The following is a 25,395-nucleotide window of genomic DNA, read 5'->3' as shown; positions in this document are numbered from 1 at the left end:
GCAACATCTGCATGATCATATATACGGCGTTTTTCTTCAGCACAGCGAGCTGTCCATCATAAAAGAATGAAATCAAACATAACGACGGTGAAACTACCAAACCACGTACCTCGTTTGCGGTGTTTAAAAATCTACGCTCACATTTTATTTTTTTGAAGTAGACCAAATCAATATCATTCCTTGAAATTTTGACAGATTTTTTTCCGCACAAAGAGGAAAAATCACAGAAATTTTCAAGACTGGATGTTAAGTAGTTTTTCATTTAAAAAATAAAGTATCACAGGAAGTCTGCGACGTCGCAAACCAAGATACGTGGTTTGGTAGTTTCACCGTCGATAACCAATATTACAATTATTTTCATTGTTCATATAGTCATAGGTACCATTATTTTAAATAGCTTACTTTATTTTACAATTGCAGGTTGTAAAAGCGATTTATTGTCATCACATCATGACTCCGAGGGTGTGAAAGAAAGACTGAAAGGCGTAGAAAACGACCGCAACTATCATCGAAAAGATTCCAATGAAGATGCATATCGCAAAGAAAGAGGTAATTAGACAATGCGTGGTAGTTTTGTCATATCAATGGTCACATTACGTTACCTTGTTTTTCGTTTTCTCTTTGAATATTTAAATTTGTCTATGCTAAAAACGTAGATGTACAAAAATTGTAAATTTTGTTGGAGGAGAAGAAAGCGTTTAGTTAAAAAAAATATATATATATTACATAAACGTCGGGAAGGCTGTTCAATGTTGCTAAGCACTTGAAGAGTGAGTCATGTCTAATCCTGTTTTCATTTTATTACTGAACAACTATGATCATTTTCTTACAATACGTTTCCAAATGGAATGACCTAAAAAGGTAATTTACAGCATTAAGGAGGTGCATTAAGACGGTGCATTAAGACGTGAACCCTGTTATGTATATATCCTTATGGGTCCCAGGGCTCATGTCTTAATGCACATAGTTCTGTTTGGCAGAAATACATTCTATTCATGTTGAATTGTTTCAGGGAATGAGAATGGGGAGCTGTACCCGTGCCCAAATTGCGAGAAGTTCGAGAGAAGTATAGACGCCCTAAATAGAAAAGTAAGAGAATTGGAAGAAGAACTGGCCACGGTGAAGCGAGAAAGGGATAAATTGGAGGAGGAGGGCAACAGCTGGGAAGTGGAGCGAGAGCAAGAAATCAAAATAATGCAGCAGGTAAACACGTTTCTGGGTGTCCTAAATCAACTTACATAATGGACCACTCTAGGTACCAGCTAAGAACTGAAGCATCGCAGACCATGTTTTCTCTCACCAAAAGCTCATGCAAAAAGCGTTAAACATATTGAACATGTTCAAAAATAAATACACGTTAAGAGACTGTATGTCGAACACGGACAATACGGACATATTTCACAGGATAGTTCAATTGTCCCGCGACATTCCTGTATTTTTGAACAGATTGAGGTATGGACTTGAATTTTGAAGAGTGGCAATGGCCATGAGTGAAAGGAAACTGCTTATGGAACCCATCAATATATTGAGGGGGGGGGGTCGTATCCAGGGAAGGCATGGGCTATAACTTTTGACGAAAAACCATTTAAAGAACGCAAAAATTTCGGGTTTTTGGTCCAAATTGCAAGTTTCTGACTTCAAAATGACGTACAATCTAAGTGTTACAAAATTTATCATCATTGGGCTTCCATTTTGGATTGACGAGTTTTTTTTTCTTTGAGTTGGCAACCTCTGTTTTTTGCTGAGAAGTTTCATTTTCAATTCACTTTCGCACATGAATCTCCCAAAATTTTATATTCACATTTCAATTTATTTCAAATTAATTACAAAGGAATGGTGCAAGACTTTTGGTTCACCCTGTATTTATGTAATCTTTGTAGAAATGAATGAATCTATGTGAAATTAAGTCCAACGGTTCTAGTGTCTATCAACTTTCTCCCTAAACGCTACCGAAGTTATCCAAGTTCACTGAAAAATAGTTAGGGCTATCGACATACCGTTATTTCCGGGCTAAGAGGCTAAGAGGCTCGAAGTTCCGGGTGCCGGAGCTATAGCTTGAATTGCTCCGGATGCTACGCTCGGAACTTTCGGCCTCTGAGCCCGGAACGCGGACGGTATATCTATACAGCCCGTAATCACGGCTTCCACAGCCTGAGTTTTTTTTCAGTGTCTAATTAATCAAGCCTATAGGCTTTCCAAAATTGTATTTTGTGGTTTGATTTTCCAGACTTTGGCGGACGCCCAGCGCGAGAAGGAGGAGCTTCGGAAGCGGTTTGAGAAGGAGTTCGAATCCCTGCGGACGGTGAACACGGATCGGGAGCAGCATCTGTTGGACGACTTCGAGTGGAAACTTCGCGAAGTAGAACAGGCTTCCAAGAAACGACTTCAGGCCCGCGAAGAGGCCGTCAGGAACCAGTGCCTCGACCAACAGATCCAACTCAAAGATCAGATTCAAGAGCTCCAGACCAAAATCAAACTGGTTAGTTGGAACTTTGTCCACAGGGAAAGGCTTACCTTTCATCTTAGATATAGGTTGCTATATTATACATGTCGCAGACAATGGAGATGTTGCATGTGTGAGGAATTTGCGATTTGATTGTTGATTCTTATGTAAAAGTTCGCGAGAAACACGATGGTGCCACTGGTTTTCTCTGAAATCAACCCCCAAGCTCAAAAAAAGCTCTCAAGTTGAGGCCAAAATGGAGGGGATATCCCACGCTATCCTGAGAGTCCACCTCTACATCAAGACAAACTCCCCATGCAAAGATAGGGAGCAAATACAATATGACAGGACTGCCACTTTATTTGGGGACTCCAAAACTGAAAACACGGCAACCCTGCTAATTTGCTCCCTATCTTTGCATGGAGAGTTTGTCTTGATGTGGAGGTGGACTCTCAGGATAGCGTGAGATATCCCCTCCACTTTGGCATCAACTTCAGAGCTTTTTTTCAACTTGGGAGTTGATTTCAGAGAAAACCAGTGGCGCCATCGTGTTTCTCACAAACTTTTACATAAGAATCAACAATCAAATCGCAAATTCTTCACATATGCAACATCTTAATTGGCAATCGCTGGCAATTTGCGAACAGTACAAATGTGTTTTAGATAAAACGCATTAATCCGCATCTGCATAGCGAAGGTTTAATAGGTAATGGCCCTCAAAATCATGATCCCGGCTTCGAGCGCCTTCATTTTTTGTGATACTCCACGCTTTGTCAAGGAGCTAATTTAGTTGCCTGTCTGGTCTGAACCCAACTGAAAGACAACGAATTTCACCACGAAGTCTCCTGAATGTGGCTGTCCGCATTTTTACGGAGGAGAAAGTGTCTTTCCACATTAAAAATAGAAAAATTAGATCTCTAGGTAATCTTGATCCTTTATTTCTGAATGTTATGCTTTTCTAACTATTCACAAGTGGCTTGTAAATTGCCGGCGATTGCTGATTGCCTGCGACATATAGAAAGTTTACAGATATCGGTGTTTAGTATTTTTTTATTGATATTTTTATCTTCATTAAGATCAACATTTTGAGAAGTTCTCGGACCTACCACATTTGAAATCCCCTGGAAAATTCCCTAAATAGAGGAATTTCAATATGTATAAGAATAAATCGAGGAGATTCCAATTTAAGGAAGTTTCAATGCTCAAGATTCCATATTATACGGAACATTTCCCCCACCATGTTAACATTACTATGAGCTCTCTGGCCGTCTAAAAAAAGGGCCACTAGCAGTCCTCAGAGATACAGGCCACGGGCGGTCACGGGGTGTACCCTTTAGTTTTACGCAGAGGAATAAAATATATACATTGATTCTCATGTCATAGAAAGATTGAGAACCGGGCATTGCTTTTAATTGAACAGGTCTTTTAATAATTAAAGAGGTTTGAATCAGCAAAATCTGTCTGTATACTGAACGATTTTTCTTTATTTCTCAGCATCATTCTCACGAAGCAGAGCTTAGTCAATTAAGAGGTCTCTCAAATGAACAGCAGAGGTCTCTAAAAGTCGCAACGAGGCAAGTTGAACAGCTCCAGAATTCAGAGAAACTTCTCAAGGAGGAAATAGATAAGCTTAAGTCCTTATTGCAGAAAGAGAAAACACACTTAGCAACAATGCAGGTAACAACGATGAATTTTACTCTCTCTTGGATCTTAGTAAGTACTCAAAAATCCCGCGGAAATGGCTGTATAAAAAATAAACGATTTTTTTTTTTGACTTGAGTGCTAATTTTTGTAAAGCGCACTCTCGGTGATCAATACAATTTAATTAGACAAAGGTGAAATTTGAGGAATCGAGAATATATAAAAATTGAGCCTGCATATTTGAAGGCTAATGTGCTCCTTGCGAAAAAGGGCATTTATGGATGAACCTGAATAGGCAGTTCCTAATTCTAAAATGTGCACCAATTATTTTTCTACCGATGGCTAATTGATTTTCATTGGACAAAAATTTGCATCTGTTCAAGTAAATTCAAGAGCCACAATTCAAGTTAGCTCGTGGATATTTTAGATCTGAAGACTCTTTTCACACCTATCGCTGCCCATAGAGTTAAAAATTAGAGAGTTCTTCAACATTTGAGACTGAACAGGAGCTATCGTTCAAAATACGTGTTTCACGATGTTGCGGTATCTATTCCCTTTATTACGTCATTTGGTGATACAATTTTGAACTGATAATTTGCAGACCGGGAATGACACAGCTAAAGTTCTTTATTTTAAAATAATAATAGGATGATGCGTATGCTTCACTTAAATCATAAAATACGTTACCGTTCAGTTGAAAAAGATGGTTGATCTTAATTGAGTTGCCTAACATACCGTTTTGAGAAAAAATAGATCAATGACACACATAAAAGAATACTTAAAAGTAGCCAGTTTACGGGGTTTCTGAAGAGCCATTATTTATTTCTGGAATGGATAACCCGAAAAACCTCTACATAACCATACCATGTCTTATTGTGCTTACAGGGTATTCATAATCGAGAAATAGCCGAAAAGGAAAGGAAATTCCAGTTTAAATTAGATCAATATAAAACTGAGGTCAATTCTCAGGTAAGGACTTCTTATTGCTTCTTTTATTCACATTTATTGTCCTTTAACTTCAAGGGTTTAGTGATGAATCAAAAGGTGCCTCTCGTATGCTCTTTAATTTATACGCTTCATAGTTTCTTATAATTCGGATCAATTATATCGATAGTGAAACTACAAAAATGCGTAACTCGGTTTGTGGCATTGCGGACTTCTAGTCATACTTTATTTTCTACACGGAAAACTATCAAAAGTCATTTATTGAAAACTTTGGCAACTATTATTCTCTGTGTGATAAATATTCCATGAAAACACACCATCATATTAGGTGGGTTTCCTTTTAAAAAATAAAGTATGAGCAGATATTTTGAAGCACTGAAACCAAGATATACGCATTTTTACAGTTTCATCGTCGATATGTAGTTCCTTCAGCATGTTACGCCCATTGAATTCAATATAACTTCAAATTTATGATCTCAAACATCGAATTCTCATGTTTCGGAAGGGATTCTTCTTCTATTATTGTAAAGATCATTTAAATAACATTTAGAATAAAATGCAAGGTTGATCATCTCATTGTGTTATGTGCAATGTATTTTATTTATACAGTTCATTTGATTTTATTCAGGTAGACGAAAAAGTTCAGCGTGAATGTGCGCGGCTTCGGATAGAACTAGAGCGGAACTATAAAGAAGAAAGGCGGGCGAACGTGGAAGCGGCCAAACAAGAGATGGAGAAAGAATTCCATCTGAAAAAACAAAACTGGGATAGGAGGATGCAAGAGTGCATACAAGAGGTAATGCCCAAATAATAGGGCAGAAGGGGAATAGCCAGATAGGAATGGCACGATTTTTCTTAATTTTATGAAAAAAGTCTCGTTCTTTCGAAATTGACGAGTATTTCACGAATAGCATTAGATAGCGATACGAAAACTGGTCTTATTTATGTCGAAGGCGATTGCAATCGCTGGAAATGTGCAGGCGGCTTACATGATGTTCCTATAGATGCATTTATGCGTACCGCCATGAATTCCATAGCGAGATCACAGCTTGGAGCGCCTTCATTATTTGTGATACTCCACGCTTCTTCGCGGAGTTAGTTTAGTTGCCCTAAGAAGTTTAACCGGGTATAATGGGGACTGAAAATTGAATTATTTGAGGTTTTTTTCTTTACAAAGAAAGTATTTTGAACTAACTCTGTTCAAAATTTTAATATCTGAGTCTCTTCAAAAATGTCACTGATACTTTTTTTTCAGTCAGCGGAGGTTTTAAAAATAAGATTTATCACCTCATGTAACATATTTTCATTATGTTCAATTTTTACAGTAATCTTTATTTTTTGGTCCTCTTCGTTTACAGCTGGAACTTTTACAAAAGAAATTAGCAAATAAGGATAAAGAGTATAAACAGGAGTTAGAGAAAATTCAAACGATGTCCGATAGGGACATGATGGAACTCAGACGGAAATTAGACAAAACGGAAATGTCCTATCAAGAGAAATTAGAAAAAGTTCAAGAAAAGTGCGACAAAGAAATAGGTGAGTGTTTTCCTTATCTTGTTGAAAGTTGTTGTTAGTTAAGAAGTGTTGAGAAGTGAAGTTGTCAGTTTGATGTTACAACTTCTCAAAAGTTTTACATGCATGCGCCTACGTAAGCACAAAGTTGATAACTACGACTAGAAGTTTCTTTGCAGTCAAATAAGTGGCTCGGCTATGGAAATGAAGGCGTTTTTACACGTTCTAAGACTGCAGTGCTGCAGCACCGCACCCGTGTGTTTACAGCGTGTCTGAGTAAAGTCAATTTTCACGAAGGCAAACTGCGCGCTCCCGAACATGAATTATTTGATGCGTTTAAGTTGCTATTTCTCAAAATTACGATAGGTAACATTGGAATGCTCATACGTCGTCAAAACACAAAACACGTCGTCATAAGCCTTTTAAGCCCCATTGTTCGATGGCGCAATTATCCGAACGCGAGTTCAAATAATCGCGCCAAACGCGGTGCGGTCGGCGTCAAACTCATGTATCAGCGCCTGCAAGACTGCATGAATACTTCACGCATTGCGCCAAACAGTGCGATCGGCGTCAATCGCATACTAGTGCCTACAAGACTGCATAAATTGGTTTATAAACCCATAGATTTTGCTCCTTGTGGTAAAATTTAGTTTGGGATTTGACTCACGTAGACTATTGAGTTTTCATGAGCCGGAAGTTGGAATTCAAGCGCCACGAAACATTAAATATCTTAGTTAGCAGTGGAAAAACAAGGGGAAAAACGGGAAGCAAGGCTAAAATACACAATTAATAAAAATCGAGACGTTTCGACTCACAACTGAGTCATTTTCAGTCGGAAATACAATACAAATTTAAAAAAAAAAAAAAAAAAAAAAAAAAAAAAAAACTTAAAAAAACGATGAAATAATTAAATTTTCATTGTAATTCCGACTGAAAATGACTCACAATCAGTTGCGAGTTGAAACGTCTCGATTTTTATTAATTGTGTATTTTAGCCTTGTTTCCCGTTTTTCTCCCCTGCTTTTCTGCTGTTATCATTGTCTCGGGCTGCTCTTAAAAATTTGTATCTATCTTAGTTAGGAGTTACTCTCAGTAATTTTTGCTGTGCAAATCGTGTTCTACGTGAAAATTTGTTTAGGAAATACGTCCCAGAATGCTTAGCTATGGACTTTGTCTAGTGGTCCATTCTCATTTTTTTTCATTACGGTGTGTAATTGTTAACAGAGCGAATCAATTGCGAGCGCGAGAAGCGATTGAGCGAGCGGGAGGAGGAGGTGCGGTCGGTGCGAGCGGAGCTGGAGGAGTTGGAGTCATCGCGGGCTGAGGAACTGGAGGAGCGATTGGCCGAGAGCAGGGCCAAGTTCGAGGAGCAGCTCCGGGAGCAACGAGAGGAGCTCCTGAGGGAGCGAGAGGAGGCCCTGGCCGCCGCCGAACAGAGACACGGCGTCGCCATCGACAACCTCCGCAACCAGCTCGACAGCATTTACAGATCCCGTCGTCACACCGATTCGCCGCAACAGGTAATACGATATCAATTTCGCCTTCATTTTATGAGGTAGGCAAAACGAGGCCCCACGAGCGGTAATAGTGGTATCTAAACAACGTCCATATAGAATCATCTTTATTTTATGAGTTACAGTTAAGTAAAGACTCTAGCCTCTTAGTCCAAGCAACTAGGGAAAAGAGCTTGCCAAATTCCCGGGTATATTTTTCCGGTGATTTCTTTGTATTTTTTGACACTGAATCTGAATTTTAACCCTGCGCCAAAAAATTTACACACACTCCGCAAAAAAGCCCATTTTAGGCCATTTTTGCCAAATTTTTTGTTCGAATATTCTGGGGCAAATTTGGATCCATCGTCTTAGTATACATAGGCTTCACTGAGGACATACCTAGCTACCCAGGATTTCTGCAGACTAGGGTCCCTTTTATAGACTATTTGCCTGGACTAATTAGTACCAAGAAAAATTATTCATATCATGTGCATGTGAATCAACCTCGTCTGAGTAGGTAAGAGAAACAAGCAGCATTTGTACGTATTTATATGCTAAAAGGGACTGTGTTGCACATGAACTTTATACAAAAAGTTCCTTTTAGCACAAATACTTCCAATTGTTGTACTTGGATAACAATGAAGAAGTAACAAAGAATTGGCAACGAAGAAGCATCCATCCAGCCGATAGCAGATCAAAGTTGATGTCTGGGGTGGACGAGCCCCTATACCCCCGTTCCGCTCAAATACCTAACATTTTCGACTCAAAGTGATACCGGCTGTTTTAGCCTCCGCGCAGAGTAATCAGCGGCCCGATTCTTGAAACTATGTCGGTCTGACAAGACAAAGCCCTATCTTAACCATGCAATATATCGCAATTCGATGTCTTATCAGGCTGCTTTAAACTTTCAATAATCGGCCCGCTGATTTGTCTTTTAGCTCTAGTAGATCCACTGATGTTCTGGCCTTGAATTACAGGATTCACTGATGCGCCTTCATCAGGAGCTCTCGATAACCTCCGAGAGCTCGACGACAGATGAAGGATGCATACGAGGAATGGTTCAAGCTTCCGACGACGAATTCAGTTGTCTCCAGTCTCAAGAAGAAGAAGACCAAGTGGCACCTCTGCCCCAACAGGTCGAAACAAATAAGAGGTCAGTATACTCATCACCTCTCGGCTGTGTCCCCCACCCCATTTTTAAGAGGTGTGATATGTGTTATCTCCATTGGTGGGACCAGGAGGAGCCAGCGGATCATTCGCCTATAGAAATCTGCCCCGAGAATGTTAAGGATCTTGCTCCCGATTCGACTTCATTGGTCTTATGCAGATCGGAGAGGTCGGGGAGAAAATATTCAATGGAGCAGCGCAAATCGGGAAATCTCAAAGAACATCTTGCTATCGGATTGACCTAGGTCCATTGACCTTTGACTACGTCACTACCAAATAACTAGCAATAGGTATAAGTAGCCTAGAGGGACAGAAAAATGTGTGCCCATCTCAGCCCTAGTTGATCTCAGGGACAACAAAACAACAGGAGGCACGGATTGTGATGGAGTCGGACAAAAAGGCCCTCCCTCATGGTTAAAACTCTAATTCTTGACTATTAATTTTCAGTGCTAAAAAAAAACCTACCTAAGGTCAACTTAATAATTATTGCCCTATGAAAGTACTCTAGTTTCCACCTTCATTGAATTCCCTATCTCCCAGAGTAAGTATGGGGAAGGCGAGTATTGCCACTGGTAATTCTTCTAACTACCGATGCTTGTGGAATCTATGATCATGAGAGAGAGTCGTTGCAGGACATTCTCCAAAACTGAAGCCGAACTTGTCGAAAGCATGCTTGCATTAACAATGCCAGAGGAAATGATAGCGATAGGTAGATCTACGTGTGAAATTAACGGGAGCTTAGCTAACGACAGGTTTGTTTTTTTTTTCGTTTTGGCCTCTGGGCCCGCCCTATCACTCGATGAAACTGCGCAGCAAGTGGAAGGATAAAAAATTTAGTGCAGCAGAGGAGGGTTGCATCCGGGACTGTGCTGCCCTCCAGTCTTCTCATTTGCCTCGCTTCAGGGATGATGACGTCAGGGAAGATGACGTCAGCTCCGCTCTTTTGTCAGCCATCCTATACGCTCAGTAAGTAGTATTAGAGGAGGTTAAATGGTTTGCATCAAATAGGAGTTAGAGCACCGAGAAAATGTTCCATTTAATGATTTCCAGAAAGGTATTCCTCTTAGAAAAAATTTAATGATTCTGTTGTACACTAAAGATATGGCCAACTGAGTTGCCTTTTGGTGGTGAAGTTACACGAAAATTAAGTGCAACACATAAAAAATGTCTACTATATGCTTTAGAATGCATAATTAGCTCAATTTTCCAATTTACTGCAGCCCAGAGGGCTTTTTTACCTCTGTTGCCAGTGCTCAGACGAAAGAAAACTATAAGTACCTAAATGATCAAATAATCTCTTAAAACGTTGTCAGCTTCTCTCACATACACTCTAAATTGTTTCAAAGCCACCTTATATAGATAGACTAGCAATATCAAGTGATTTTAATTGATTGATATCACAAGTGAGAGAATGTCATAACGGTTTGCATAATTGTTTGTTACTTAACATTTTTTTTTACATCCCTCTCTGAGTAAACCTGATCGCTAGGTATTGAGCAAAAAGTGCCGTGGACCAAAGTGTAGATTTTAGACTCTACTTTGGATAGTCCCGATGTGCTCAACGTTTACACATAATATAAACTACTCAATCAGCTACATACTGTGTGTGCAACTGACCCATTCATTTTAAAATAAATTAACTTGTTTTAAAAATCCGATTTTCTTTGAATCAACTGGAATACCTTTTAGGAAAATATTCAATGGGAATAGAATAGAGTATTCTCTCGGTGACGTCGGTCTTTTTGGCTTTGTAGCAGCACGGTCCCTCTCTCCTCTCCCTTAAAATCGAGTGATCCGGAACGAAGAAGTCGTCTGCCGTGATTGAGGAGCTGCATAACCTCAGGTTTGAAGGGGCTTCCGGTTTCGTAGTCAACGCATGCCCAGTACTGTACATAGGCTTTGCTCTTTGGCGTCCATGCATTTGAGAAAATGAAATACTTTTGCTTGTTTAAAGAAGAGGAGACTTACAGGCCAGTAACTCAAAAGTGAGTCACTGTCATCAATTGAGAGAATACCAATCGAGAAACTGTGCTCTTTTTTGATTGGTATGCGAATTTTAGACTTTCATGGAGTTTCTGGTACCAAAAGTAAACAGACAAGAAGGTAACAGAATTCTAGACAATACAAAATTGTTCAAACTTCAACATCTACGTCTCAAATAAGTAATGATATGAACAATTTTAATGGATATTTTTAATGAAGATAAAACTTTTCCTATATGATGTCGAATATGATGTCATCTATGACCTCCGAGATCTGACGCACTTTGATATTAGGGACGGGCCGGTCTTCACTAGAAATTCCTCTTGTTCTTTTTCAAAGTTCAATTATCAGAGGACTCCATTTAACATCACAACAGCCTGCCTTTCTAGGATTTTGCATCTTTAATTTTTAAATTAGGCAACACGTGTAGGTGTAGAGCAAGGATAATTGTAACAAAAAGTTTCTTAGGGAAATCTCCTTCAATTTGTCGCTCATACTACAACACGAACAGTCTTAGACTAAGGGACACTGGGGCAGTTTCATATGATATTCCTGCATAGTTTCAGGAATCGCTTTAAATTTTCTGCTTCCATCAGGAAAAGTTATGAACCATATATAGTTACATCCAAGCGTTGTTATTAGAAAATACGTGAGTGTTATTGTGTACGCAACAATGACAACCGCATCACGGGAATCGTTCCACTCTTTTGCAGTAGCACACAGTTTCTCACAGTAGTGAGAAACGCCTTCAATTAGTTGCGTATGCAAAGCGGACAGCCCCCCAACATAGCTGCATCTAGTCAGCACCATCAATTTGGTGGCGTGTTCGTGCATGTGCGTTATTGAACTTTCAGCTTACTTTTACCGAATATTCGCCATTGGTAAGACGCAAAATATGAATATCAATTTTATAATCGGTAACACTGGTCTGTATCAGAAGAAAAAAATGGGGGATTTCATAGTAGATTTCTAGGTCATTTTTAGCACCAAGTCCGTAAACGACCTTCGCCTCGAGCTCACCGATTTTCTGGAAAATTGATATTTTCCTGAAGAACGGGCTTTCCCGAGGAAACGTTCATTTTCCGGGAAATTTGTGTATCATATGTGGTAAATAAAGATCCACTAGACACCTGTGTAGAATAAGTTTCCGAGTAAGTTAGAATAGTTTTCATCGTGATATTTGGGCGAATTATGCTATGTGATCAGAAGCAACTTTTTAACAGACACAATATAAGACATTTTCCGACCTTGCGGTACTCGCCGCATTTATCTTTGACTGTTTGATTCGAAAATGACCTTGGTTTTTCAGTTCAATGAGCCAAATTCCTAAAAAATTAATGAATAACTAATTAATTAACTAATTACTAATTAATTTTCTCAGAAAAGGTCGTTTTTTGAAGAAAATCTAATTTTTTTGGAAAATTTGTGAGTGCAGGGAAGAAACGAACGTCATTTTTGGACTCAGCACTAAAAATAAAGGATGGAAGGTTTTAGACTCCCGAAGTTTGTTTTTTCCCAATCCGTGTGGTATAATAATTGAAATTATGAAATTAAAAGCCAAGCGGTCATTTGTTGCGGTCTCCAATAGCTAGGGGAGCAAATAGAATAGAGAGAGAAATAGGACAGAGGAAAGAAGAGTAGGGCGAAGCGATCTGGCAACCTCGGAACGACGAGTTCCGAGCCTATCATAGATAGCGCATGGATGGAACCCGTCGAACTCAAAGCGACCAGTCCATAAAGCGAGAAAATGGGGATAAATCTACATGACAGAGAGAAAATGCACTATAAAAATATGAAAAATAAGCACTCTAAGCACTCACCGAAACACATGACGAAAAATTGGGAAACAGGAAGAAAAATTGGGACCAGGGTTAAAGAACACCTAGCCAGTGCCCGTCTTCAAAAATCGGGTAAATCGTCGTTGGCAGATCATTTAATAAGCACTAAACATGACCCGGAAGCCACGGAAGTACAAGTAAAGAAAAAATGCGCCAAAGGAAAGAGAATGAACCTTTATGAACAATTTTACATAGAGTCCCAAAAAGGTGACAACCTGCTCAATAACCAACAAGAGAGTGAGGTGGCAACACTGGTAGCCCCTCCAATCCTACTCAGAGATATGCGCACGCACCAACAACGAACGGGCATCTCGATGACGCAACGGCCGGAACGCCGGTGATAAGAACGCGTTCGCGACGGGTGCACCCACGAGTTTTTAAAGTGTTTTATAGTAAATTTTAGTAAATCTTAGTAAATTTTAGTAAATTTTAACAATATAAGATGTAACTGTTTGTGTTTACCGAAGTCGAAGTCGAAGACCTGATGATGATGATTAATATCATCGAAATAGCTATCGTCTACTGAGAACCGGATAGAAAGTGATCGGGAGAAAGGTAATTTCATCAACATAAAAGCCAAGCGTTTGAACTTTCAAGAATCAAGAATGCTTTGCGGACGTGTCATGTTATGAGTGGATTGTCTGAGAAGTACTGTTTTCTATTTGTTTTTTTTAGATGCTCTTATGCAGACGGAATTGCATCTTCTTTGAAGCCTTAAATGCCGCAGCGCTCTTGTGTAATTTTTGTTGCCCATCTTTCTCCGCAACTTTGTCGCTTTGCAAATCTTTTGGTTTTCAGTTTTTCTTTTCATCTTTTTAGTTTTTGGCACTTTCCATTCTTATATATTTTTCTATCTCCATTGTTTTGTTTCTTTAAGGTTACCTCACCCCTTCGGAGGTTTTAAAATTGGTTTAAACCTACGTTCACCAATTTTCCTTTCACTTTAGTCAAGCCGGAACTAGAGTACCTGAATAGGGAGAATATGTACAACTATGAAATCTTGTACTTCCATGAGGCATTCACTGTTGCCCTCAACGGACGTGAAGTCCCCTATCCTTCCAAACTTATCGAAACATGCTAGGGCGAACAGCGTTACTGAAGATAGCAAAAGAAAAGAGGAGCCAGTACGCTGTGTTCATGATTATTTTACTTACATAATTTTTTAGCCGAGGCCTTTCGATCACACACAACCATCATCCAGGGCACAAATTAGAATTATACAAACTACATAAATAAGCCAAAACTACAAACATGCAAAACAAAACCAGCTTACGACTACATTCTGAAGGGAGAAAATGTCTCCTTGTCTCTGAGTTCTTTGTCTCCTTTCAGAATGTAGTCGTAAGCAGTGTTCGAAACTCACCTTTGAATTTTAGGAGCCAAGTGGCGCATCAAGCCCGATTTTTAGGCGCCATTGAAGATTTTTTAGGGGCCAAATTGACTTTTTGCCTATATATTACGGCGCATTATTTAGTGAAAAGGTAGATGCAAGATGTTTTCGTAACAGAACTAGTAAGTAGCTGTGACTTGGGGAAGACAAAAGCACAAAGGATGAAATCGTGAAGAATAGAAAAAGCTTCCACTTGTAGTGCTGAAAATATCGAATAATATCCTGATATGAAAATTCAGATTTTTAGGAGGCAATTTTGAGGGGCCACGTTGGCGTAGAATCTTCATTTTTTAGGCGCCATGGCCGATTTTTTAGGCGCATTTGGCGCATTAGCGCCTGTGAGTTTCGAACACAGCTTGGTTTTTTTCTTGCACGTTTGTAGTTTTGGCTTATTTATGTAATTTGTGTAATTCTAATTTGTGTCCTGGATGATGGTTGTGTGTGACCGCGAGGCCACGGCTAAAAAATTAAGTAAGTAAAATAATCATGAGCACAGCGTATTGGCTCCTCTTTTCTTTCGTTATCCCAAACTTAAGTTTACTTTGTCTACTTAATAATTTAATTTTGTCGAGCAGACTGGATGAGAACCGAGAGCGGACCGGAAACACGCAGGTGCTCCAGACACGTTCCTCCCGTCGGAAACGGAGATCGCGCGGCCAAAGAGGAAGGATGAACCTCAACTCCAACTTCGCACCAGCCTGAATCCCTCGTTCATCCCCCGGGACGGGATCTCAGAATGCCCACCATCCGACCAACATCCCCGTGTTCAACCGGAAGTGACCAGAAGCAACCAAATCATCCGACACCTCCTTCATCGAACACGCGTTTTCGATTCCTCAGAAACGTCGTATTGCATCCAAGTGTGACGTCACGTAAAGTTGCCCTGCTACGGAAGACAGCCAGTATGTGAAAGATGGACGTACCTATGTGTAGACATTTTAAATTATTACTCTTATACTTTAGAGACTGTTCAGTAATAGTTTCAGACTGCAAATTTCGAGGAAACAGAATTAACACAGAGGGAGAGGGGGTTTGGGAATTATGTACATGATACTTCGCCTTCAATTTTCGGGTTAGGCCAGAAAACGTTCTCCGTGCAGCAATAGATAAATATCCGGAGATTTGTGTTGATTGATTCACATTGTTTATTTCTACTTGAAAAAATAAAGCAGAGAGATTTCGAAAATATTGCAATGTGGGTATGCATTTTTCCATCCTGATTATTGATAAAGATGTGTCGTAGTTCAAAAGCCGCATGTTGGATATCCACGTAGGTACGTAGGTTAATGCAGTAAAGGTGGCAATACCCCTTTCTTCCCTCAAGAAAACCATATGCATATAATTATCATTAAGCTTTTACGATTTTCTCGGGAAGTTACAAAGTCTTACTCTTTGCACGTACAGCGATCTTCCAAAAAGTGGCAAAAATACGCCTCACCTCGTTTCACCTGTCGTGACAGCAATCTCTAGCCCCTTTTTCATTGATGTACAGTAAATGCAACTTTTTATTTTTTATTTATGGTCCTAAAGTGCGATCCTCCTATGAAGCCATGAAGTGGAAGGGCAAAAATGTTGATAATCAAAATAAGAAATGTACAATTTTTTTCATTTGTACTTTCTACGAGGAGATTTACATTCTTTCACTTTTACAATGCGTGGAGTGCATTTTTTTTTTAAAAAAAAAAAAAAAAAAACTTGATATCCTTTGAACAATCAGGTCTCTTGGATGAATTGGAAGACATTGATTTTGACATTCAGATGAACCCTCGGAATATTGAGAAATGAAGTTGTGTATGGGACAATTTATTTAGTTGCTTCACACTCTCACACACGTAAAGTACTACGATTTACGCCGCCCGTGTGTGTCCGTTGGCTTTTGAAGCCATTTGAATAAGTGCCCGCATGCGATTTTGCGTTATTGAACCGTGATTGTTTTATTATAAACCTGTTTTTTTACGTATCGAAATCCAATGTTTTGTTGTTTATACTCGTAAATAAAGATGCTCTTGAATTTCTTGAAGTTGAATTCTTTCCCAATTTTCCCCATATATTTCCGAGATATTTTAAACATGTTTTGAGGTTGCTGTTTATTCTTGACATAGGTTGAATCGTCATACAATTTTAGAGACATTCCTTTAATATCCACCAAAAGAATTTTGATCAAACCACGGCCAGAAAGGATCTCAAAATATTTTCAAATTCGTCTCCTGATAATTATACTGCCATAAAGATGTTTCTTTGGTTTAAAAAATTCTCGAAATAATATTGTCACGAATAATATCTCGACTGTCTTAAGATACACACACACACGCATACATACACACAAGTCGCTCCCACAACGCACTCCGGCGCTCTGCAACACCTAAACAGCTTGTGTCACACTGTCAAAATATTCCCTCAAAATGTAAATAAGGTCAAGTGCTGTGATTGGTCCAAGTCATCGAATAAGCCAATCACAACACCTGACATCGACATTTTGATGGCTAGCTTTGATAGTGTGACACAGGCTTATGTGCCTTCTTATCTTATTCTCAAAGGTTATCGGGAAACTGAGAACGCAAAATCTCTTCGTCAACGCCCTGCCGCCATCCCTTCATGGGACGTCCACGTCGCCTTTTCCAGGTGATACCCAATTCCAATACTTGTTTGGGCAAACCTTCGACATTCTTTGCACATACCACAATTTTGAGATTTTTTTTTAAAAAAATTCAAACGGTAGCCCATAATGGGACAGTCGGGCCGCGTTATACAGAAAGGAACCAAGTCACATCAGCTATTGCCAAATTTAATTGGCTAATTTAATTTTTTACATGAAAACAGTTGAACGGATTTTCGTGCAAATTTCAGTGAATTTTCTCCATAGTACGAAGCAAATTCCTTAACATTTTTAAAGGGATCCGCACAAAGGTTTTCCAGTAAAAAACTAAATTGCCCAGTTAAATTTGGCAATAGCTGATGTGGCTTGGTTCCTTTCTGTTAAACGCGGTCCAGTTAGAGTTGAGGGAAACGACATCATGTGAAAACGCAGACACTTCCCTCCGACCCTCCCGCTTAATTCCAATCTAATAATCTCACCTTTCTCCTTGCATCATGGGAGCAGACAGCCAAAATTCGCTGTAACAGTCGAGACCATAGCGGCCTTGCTGCTTGAAAAACTTACGAAGATACTCGCGCCGAAGGTGGCAGCTATTAGCCTCGCATATGCCACGTCGGTCATAGAATTCGGCCGATTTTCAATGAAAAATAATGCCGAAGAGATATTGCTCGATGCCGTAGCCATCGTCACACTTGCAGTCTGCCTGTACAACATTCACGGAGAAAATGGACAGTCTGCGCGCATGCGCACACTGTCAGAATGCTGAGTCGGGAATGTAAGTGTGACAGTGGCTTACTCCTACTCCGAGGCATAATGATTGACCATTGAACGGTCCGTTTCGTAATGCGTTCTTTACGTCCGCCCTTCGAGGCAGAACACTGTCGCCCAAATCACTGACCCGAATATCCTCGCGGGCCCTCATAATCGGCGCCGAATTCACTGCTCACCCCCAGCTGTATTCATCAAAGCCATACGTTCGCGTTTCGCACTGTCTGGTAGATGATCAGGGGTGATATCAAACCCCACTAAACCCACGCTGGATATGACTAGACTATATGTTTGACTACATTTTGCAATATTCTGGCTCATCCACGAAACCTTCTATCTGCATAGGGAGACTGATGACCCGAATGTTATTTCTAAAATGAGGTTAAAACTTATTGCAACATTTAGTTCAATTAAACTTCCGCAAGCCGTGTTTCTTTTTAAGAATTTCAAGCAAGACGAGCCATGGACGGAACTATCTCAGAACTTTATGTGGTGGGCCAGAAGAAAACCTCAACAAGGGGAGGGGGCTGGAGGGGGGCACTAGAAGACATCTCACCAAGATGGATCTCTGGGACTCCTTCAGTTCCAAGGAATGGTTCGTGGGAAGTCCTGGGCTAGGAAGCGGGGGGTGGCTCAAATGCAAAATTTAGCCACCCTAGGGCCAGTTGTTAGTTGTTATCACCGAAAAATGGATCAAATTACGAGTTCAAAGATAAAAGATACGCTACGCACTATTTCGCAAAATCTCTCACATTCCGTCGGAGGGGCCAAGTTGATTTTTGGGGGAGGCAGTCCCCTCTGATCCCCTGCTATTTCCGCCAATGCGTTCAACTCCTTGGAAATTTCGGCATTAAGTTATGAGTGAAAAACGAATGTTTGTAGTTTACGTTAGAATTCGGTATGGGCAGCAGCCATAAAATTAGTTATATCTACATTCAAAGTTTTGAAAAAAGATCAATGTGCATCATTATTGTAAGACCGGTTCAACTGGCCACCAAGTTGATAGCACACTCAAAAAAAATTCTCGGCGTTTTTACCAAGGTCCGTTGGTACCTTTACCATCTCACTTTTTTTTACCAATTCTTGGTACCAAGTTTTACCCTGTTTTACCAAGACCGGCCTTACCTAAAAACCGGTATTTTTACTGTTTTTTTCAGGTAAGAATATCACTTTTATTGGTAATCGATTCCCGGTAACTTTGCCATTTTATCTCGGTAATTCTACCACAGTCGATAAAAAATATTGGCGTTTTTACCAAGGTCCAGTAAAATTACCGAGAAAGTTCACTAATTTTACCGAGATTTCTCGGTAAAATTACCAATTCCCTAAATGGCAATTTTACAAAAAAAAACTGGGATCAAATAGAACCCTGAATTCTTGGTAATTTTACCCTTTTCTTAGTAAATATACACCGAGATTTTTTTTTTTTCAGTGTGGCCCGACCACGCCCGTTTTATTTAACAAATTCAAACAAATAAATTACAAATGAACGAGAGAAAAAAAATAGGAATAAAAAGTTTTACACCCTTACGCACGCCTGAACGCTCAAGAGGCGGCGCATTGGCTGAAAAAAAGGCGAATGCTCATTGGAGCATAAGATTTTTAATGGACCCATGCGAGGGCACAGGGCTTAACTTCACTGGCCTGTAGTCACTCGCCACGTCCACAAAGCTCTTAATCGCTCACCGATAATAATATTATGTAAATGCACACAAGTGTTAATGCATTCGAATATGCGTGCGGAAACATATTTAGCCTGTGCGGAGTCTGAATCACCGTCGTTCCGTAATCATTATTGATGGGCATGGCGAATTCATTTTAGAATTTTCAAACCATGGGTATAGTCAGTGGCGGATTCAGAGAGGTTGACGACAGGCTGCACTGCTAGAGATCTCGAAGTATGAAATCTGGGGTATACCCTTGATCCTGGAGCCCATTTTGCTCCTTAAAAACCCGAGTGCACGGAGAAAAAAACTTCGTGCGAAGGACCCGAAGTTGAGCCGAATGGGGGAGCGTCAATTTCATGAGACCAAATTCACTAAAACTCTCTACACCTCTTTGGTGTAACAGGACTTAATTATTATTCAAGAAATTCCCACCTTATTGTTATACCAGAACCGGATAAACCTCTATATTTGCCGCAGCTAAAGGCTCTTAGATTTTTCCTGTGTACGATTAGTATCTTGATTTATTTTGCGAGGAAAGATCTGTACTTTTAAAGGATGCCTGTCATTCTTAATACGTTCAAGTTCGTATAATACTGTGCAACACCTCTGTTTTGAAATAGTTGCTTCAGGCGCCGCCGCACGGTGCGGCGGGCGGGCGGTCAGCGCGAAACGTGCATTGGCGCCTACAAACCTAAGTGGATACTTCAAGCATTGTGCAATGCGTGAAGTATCTACTTAGGTTTGTAGGCGCCAGTGAGCCTCTCGCGCTGGCAGCAGTGCTCGCCGCGCGCCGCTCCGCTCTGTTAGGCTTTAATATTTATACTCGCATGGTCAGCGTTTTTTAACTCATGATTCTGAAATGTTAGCACACTCTGCATTGATTATTCTCATTTGAATTGATGGGGAAAAAATATGTATGAATTTATCAAAGGAGAATAATAATATAATGTGTGTTTTTTAAATATTGGTAGTTCCGTGTCAAATTTAATGATTTCCAAAGCACTTTAATTTTATCTTTTACATTTTGTGCTTTGATTGTGCTGCAGCGAGGTGTACGCGCAACTAAACGCTCAAAATTTGCCGTATTTGACTCTAAAAGATCGATGTACAAATGGGTTAAAAATGAAGATTGCATGCTTCTTGGTTTTTCTTCCTCTTTTGTTCATTTTACCAGTTTCTGTCGGCACAACTGCGGCTCATTGAGATTAATGTCGCTTGGAAAAGGTTTTACAAATATTTGCCCCGTTTTAAAAGTATAAATGTTTTCAAAATGGAATAATAATTTCGTAAAGAAAAAATAAAAAAAAATACCTATGCATATATAAGGTATATTGTACATTCAATATTTTAAGGATAGAAATAAAACCAAATATTCAACAATGACAATTTAAAAAGATGATTCAAAAGGAAAAAGTAATAACATTTCATTTAGAAAATGAGCAACCATAACAACACATCCTTCCCTCTCAATTTCTCATTTCCATATTGTCAATATAATTTTACATACCGACTAGAATATAACGCTTGGACCAAGTCACTGTTGTTTATTTTACGTGTGAGCGTAAACTACTGGACAAAAAAGGTGCGCGGACAAAAAATCGTTGACAAAATGTCCTGAAACCTTCATTGCTCTTACGATTCCTTAAAGGTAAGAATATCTCAGATAATCCTTGGGCACAATTTCCTTACTTCAAAAAATTGTCACAAATTTAAGCACAAGTTGAGCCAAAAATTCTCAAAAAATACGCTTGATTCTCATGGTTTTCGTCTAACTTTTCCCCTGAAAGGATTAGACACAGAGCTAATCTAGGGCTTTGTAAACCAATCAGTGATTCATATGAAATACCACTAATAGTCGTAAATGAACTATTGATTCTCGGTCTGTGAACCACACTTAGGTATATATGTGCCATCACTGAGGTATATGTGCTATTATTGTATGTTGCCTTACTACTATTGAAGCCATATGAACCACTAATTGGTTTATAACCCATACCTTTTTCTCAGTGTATACATAGAGTACATAAAGTCGTAATGTAAGTGGGTGAGCTGGCGCCACTTTTAAGCATTTTCCAGGTCCCGAATTCCGAGACTCCTGTGTGACGCCGGGTCACTTTTTCGATACACAATCGATTGTTTGCGATACACGGGTACCCGGCCAACCAATGTAAACAAAGAACATAGAAATCACCACGTATTCCACACCGCCATTTTGGATCGAAAATGTATCGAAAAAGTGACCCGAACTCGGCGCACACCGGGCTCGGAACTCGTCGAGCAGAACATGGCGCCAGCTCTTCCATTTACATTACGACTCCATGTACTCTAAGAGTGTATAGCATGCCATCAAAGAAAAACACATATTTTCACGGACTAATTTCCTGAGGCGACGCGCGCGCCGAGGCTCTCACGCTTGTGCATTCTCTGGATCCCTGGGCGGAGGACTTTCTTGCGCGCGCGCGAAGAGCGATGGAGCGCGGCGATGCGTTCTCTTTGTTTCCCGGGCGGCGGGCGTCAGGCATCAGGCATGAGGCCTCAGGCATCGCCCGCGGAGTGCGAATCGCGGACGGGAAGGATGTCATCGTGGATCAGCGATGCTGTCGCCGATGAAGTGTGCTGGGTCGCCGGGCGTCCTTGACACGATTACGGCACTTCGCAATCCAGGAATTTCAATAATTCTTCGGCCAATTTCGGCCGCGCTCCTGCCCGCGCCTTGGCTGGTCAACCGCGCCGAGCGCCCAGAGGCCACCGTCACAGGCAATCAAATCATCGACTCCCCATTATCACGAGCACTCTTCGGGGCTCGGCCCCCCTCCCCCTTCCTCCCCCTCCGGCTCCTTCGATATTGCCCCTGAGGCTCCATCCTTGCCGAAATTCCGAAAAATTACGCGGTAATAATAATACAGATGTATTATCTAACGATACTACAAGATACGCGGGCTGATTACTGGAATCGGTGGACAAAGAGTTAGACAAAGAAGACACAGAGACTATGGAGCAACCCTATTGGTTAAAATGAGTGGCTCTTGTGACTGAGGGAAAAAATGATGGACTATTCCTGATTCCTCAATTCTGGCAGTGCTTCGGCTGCATCTCTTGGGCATAGGAGATCTGCGGGCTAATTGTTGAAATAGATGGACAAAGCATTAGACAAAGAAGACACAGGGAGAAAGGAGCGACCCTATTGGTTGAAATGAGTGGCTCCTAAAGACTGATGGAGAAAATGATGGACTAACTACGGGGACTCGTGGGGTGCCGTTAGTTAATTTATTACCTACCTCCTTTGTCTATTGCAACCACTTGCTTCCAGCAGGAGGATTCCTCCATATCCATTTTGTCTTCTTTGTCTAATATTTTGTCTATCAATTTCAATAATCGGCCTGCTAGTATACACAGAGAATGCCAGCTGACAGGTTGCGAATTAAGGCACTAGATTTGGTTCCTCCTGGAAGAGGGTGTGGAGGGTGCCCAATAAGCGAATTATCGCGTTGAGTATGATAAGTCATAGGAATTCAAATTTCCTCTTAAACCAGAACCTCATTTTAGGGGTTTACCTAATGAATTGCTGGATTTCAACCTGCGTCCCGTGAGGTACCAGGGACTTGGTGAATACGGCGGGAAGCTCTGTGATTAGTCCGCACTGATGGACAGGGCAGGATTTACCTACTTGCCACCCATCGGCCGCCTGTATTTTGCCGCCCCCTTCTCATTCGTTTTGAAACATCAATAAAAACCATCAAGTGAACGTGCCAGCGGGGGAAGGATGCAGAATACGCGTTTACTTGTGTTGGACACATTTTTTGGGAAAGCCCTGTCAACACTACTAGCAACAGTTCACGGAGCCTTGTGCGATAGTTAAGTTCCGTAAACCTATCTCTGTGTGGACAAGGCATTCCATTCATAAGAAATGAGCGAAAAAATTATGAAAAAACAAACATAAATGTAGTTTGATGATTTAAACTTCCGCCGCCGCGCCGCGCAGACTGCACTGTGTTTGGCGCAATGCGTGAAGTATTCCAATAGTCTTGTAGGCGCTAAGCGTTTCACGCTGACCGCACTGTTTTTGGCGCAATGCGAGAAGTATTCATGCATTCTTGTAGGCGCTATCCGTTTCACGCTGACTGCAGTGACCGCACTGTGTTTGATGCAATGCGTGAAGTATTCGTGCAGTCATGTAGGCGCTATAATATGTGTTACATGCCGACCGCCGCGCCGCACGGTGGATCGAGTCAATGGGAGGGGTCGGTCATCGCGCATCACGCGTCTTATTTTCTCTGATTACGGAGATTTCCCACCCTTAGAATAGAGAAAATTACACTCATCTATTGTATTTTTCGTCGTAGATTCCATTTTTCATCATTTTTCAGCCGAATAACGAGTTTTAATACGAGTTTGACACACTTTTTCATGACTATTGAAATTGGGATCCTTGATAGCTGTTTTTTCACGTTACTTTCGGCGAATGGGACCGTAAGCATCTTCCTTAAAGAATAATTTTGCAGAACTTGACTCAAGGACATTACTTGAGGAGTGAGGGAGGACGGCTTTACAGCTCCCTCACTAAGGAGGTTGCCATATTTCTTTCAATTTCTGATAACATCGTTTTTTGTTCATGTTAATTGGTTTCTCGCAATTGCGTACTGACACATATACGGAACATTCTGATAATGTTCATTTTTCTTCTCTTTTCCTCCAGCCAGTCAATAGACGTTTTCATTTTTATGAACTCTCTACTCTTTCAAATATTCAACAAATATGCATATTTCAAAAAATAGATCAATATATTAAAGAAATAAAAAACAGATGTATATACTGTAGCTTCTTTTTATCGAGTCATCCTAGAAGATTATTATAGGATTATTAGGTATCACCAGATAAAAAAATTGAATGTGCAGAGAAAAAAAAATAATTATATCATCTTCCATTATTTCGTTTTGTTCCTCAATGTTTGGAGTGAAGTTTGAAACATATTTATTAAATAAATATGAAAATAAGAGGAAATTTATTTTTCATGCAAGTTCTGATCCCTTGAAGAACCTCTGAGAAGGACTATTGTCTCTTGAAGAAATTTCTTGTATTTCTTCTTTTTCAACCCACAACCAATTTTTACTTTCTCGCTACCCTAGGGTAGAGAAAGTATTGTCATCCTCCAAGGGGGGGGGGAGTTGAAATTGTATTTGTATGGAGCTCATGAAAGAGTTCTAGGTATGTTGAAGACATTTTGGAAGAAACGGGTCGTGTGAAATATACAATGCGCAAAACATACACCTTAAACTTTATCGCACAGTATAACGTTGATCGAATCAACTTCAAAGACTAACAGAAGGTTAATGTCTCGTCCAAAAATATCAACAAATAAGCCAAAATCAGTAATCAGTAGAAAAATTATCGAGATTGAAGGATATCGTGTGATGCACGATTTTATTGATGGAAATAGAGCAAGATCGGATTCCCAGCAGGCGCGACTTCCTATCATTCAAATGGACCGTTTTCGCAGATTAGCGGATATTAGCGGCTAATTATTACATAATATCATTCCTGATAGTGTACAGGAGGCAACCCAACAAAGGATTTTGCGGACACTTGTGGACATTTTTTTATCGAGCTATTTTAACATTTTTTGGGGCGTTTTTTTTAAAGCAAGCTTTGGAGGTGGTTTTGGTCCCCTAAAAATATGCCAATGCACATTCATGATATACCAAAATGTTCCTTAAAGGGAGGAGAATAAGCATGTTTAATTGAAATTTTGATAAATCTGCCACAGAACTCATGCAAAAGCGAAATAAAACCTTGAGAATTAGACGGCAAATTTGATACCACCTGCAATGTCAGCTTTAGGCAACCCGCATGTCAAAGCGGAAGGGTTCAAAGATCCTAGAACCGTGGATACATTCATTTTGGAAACTTAACTACTAGAAAACCAAGAAAAAATATTTAAAATCAGACTTTTTT

General features: G+C 40.1%; 1 protein-coding gene across 2 annotated transcripts in view; it reads left to right on the top strand.

Annotated features, from left to right (window-relative positions):
* LOC109030116 (uncharacterized) overlaps positions 1-16,432 on the top strand; it is a 43,395-nt gene extending 26,963 nt beyond the window's left edge. Inside the window, exons 4-14 of one of the 2 annotated variants that reach the window (XM_019040918.2) lie at positions 421-549; positions 1,013-1,203; positions 2,228-2,479; positions 3,938-4,120; positions 4,970-5,053; positions 5,658-5,825; positions 6,388-6,565; positions 7,766-8,061; positions 9,012-9,187; positions 10,015-10,167; positions 14,988-16,432. In XM_019040918.2, coding sequence (XP_018896463.2) covers positions 421-549; positions 1,013-1,203; positions 2,228-2,479; positions 3,938-4,120; positions 4,970-5,053; positions 5,658-5,825; positions 6,388-6,565; positions 7,766-8,061; positions 9,012-9,187; positions 10,015-10,167; positions 14,988-15,114 — 1,937 coding nt within the window. In that variant the 3' untranslated portion in view covers positions 15,115-16,432. The remainder of the gene's footprint in view (positions 1-420; positions 550-1,012; positions 1,204-2,227; positions 2,480-3,937; positions 4,121-4,969; positions 5,054-5,657; positions 5,826-6,387; positions 6,566-7,765; positions 8,062-9,011; positions 9,188-10,014; positions 10,168-14,987) is intronic. The other variant, XM_019040920.2, reaches the window with a different exon arrangement.
* Positions 16,433-25,395: the final 8,963 nt, after the last annotated feature.

This window comes from Bemisia tabaci, chromosome 2, assembly GCF_918797505.1.
Source record: "Bemisia tabaci chromosome 2, PGI_BMITA_v3".
Taxonomy (NCBI): Eukaryota; Metazoa; Arthropoda; class Insecta; order Hemiptera; family Aleyrodidae; genus Bemisia; species Bemisia tabaci.
This window is presented reverse-complemented; position numbering and strand designations above follow the sequence as displayed.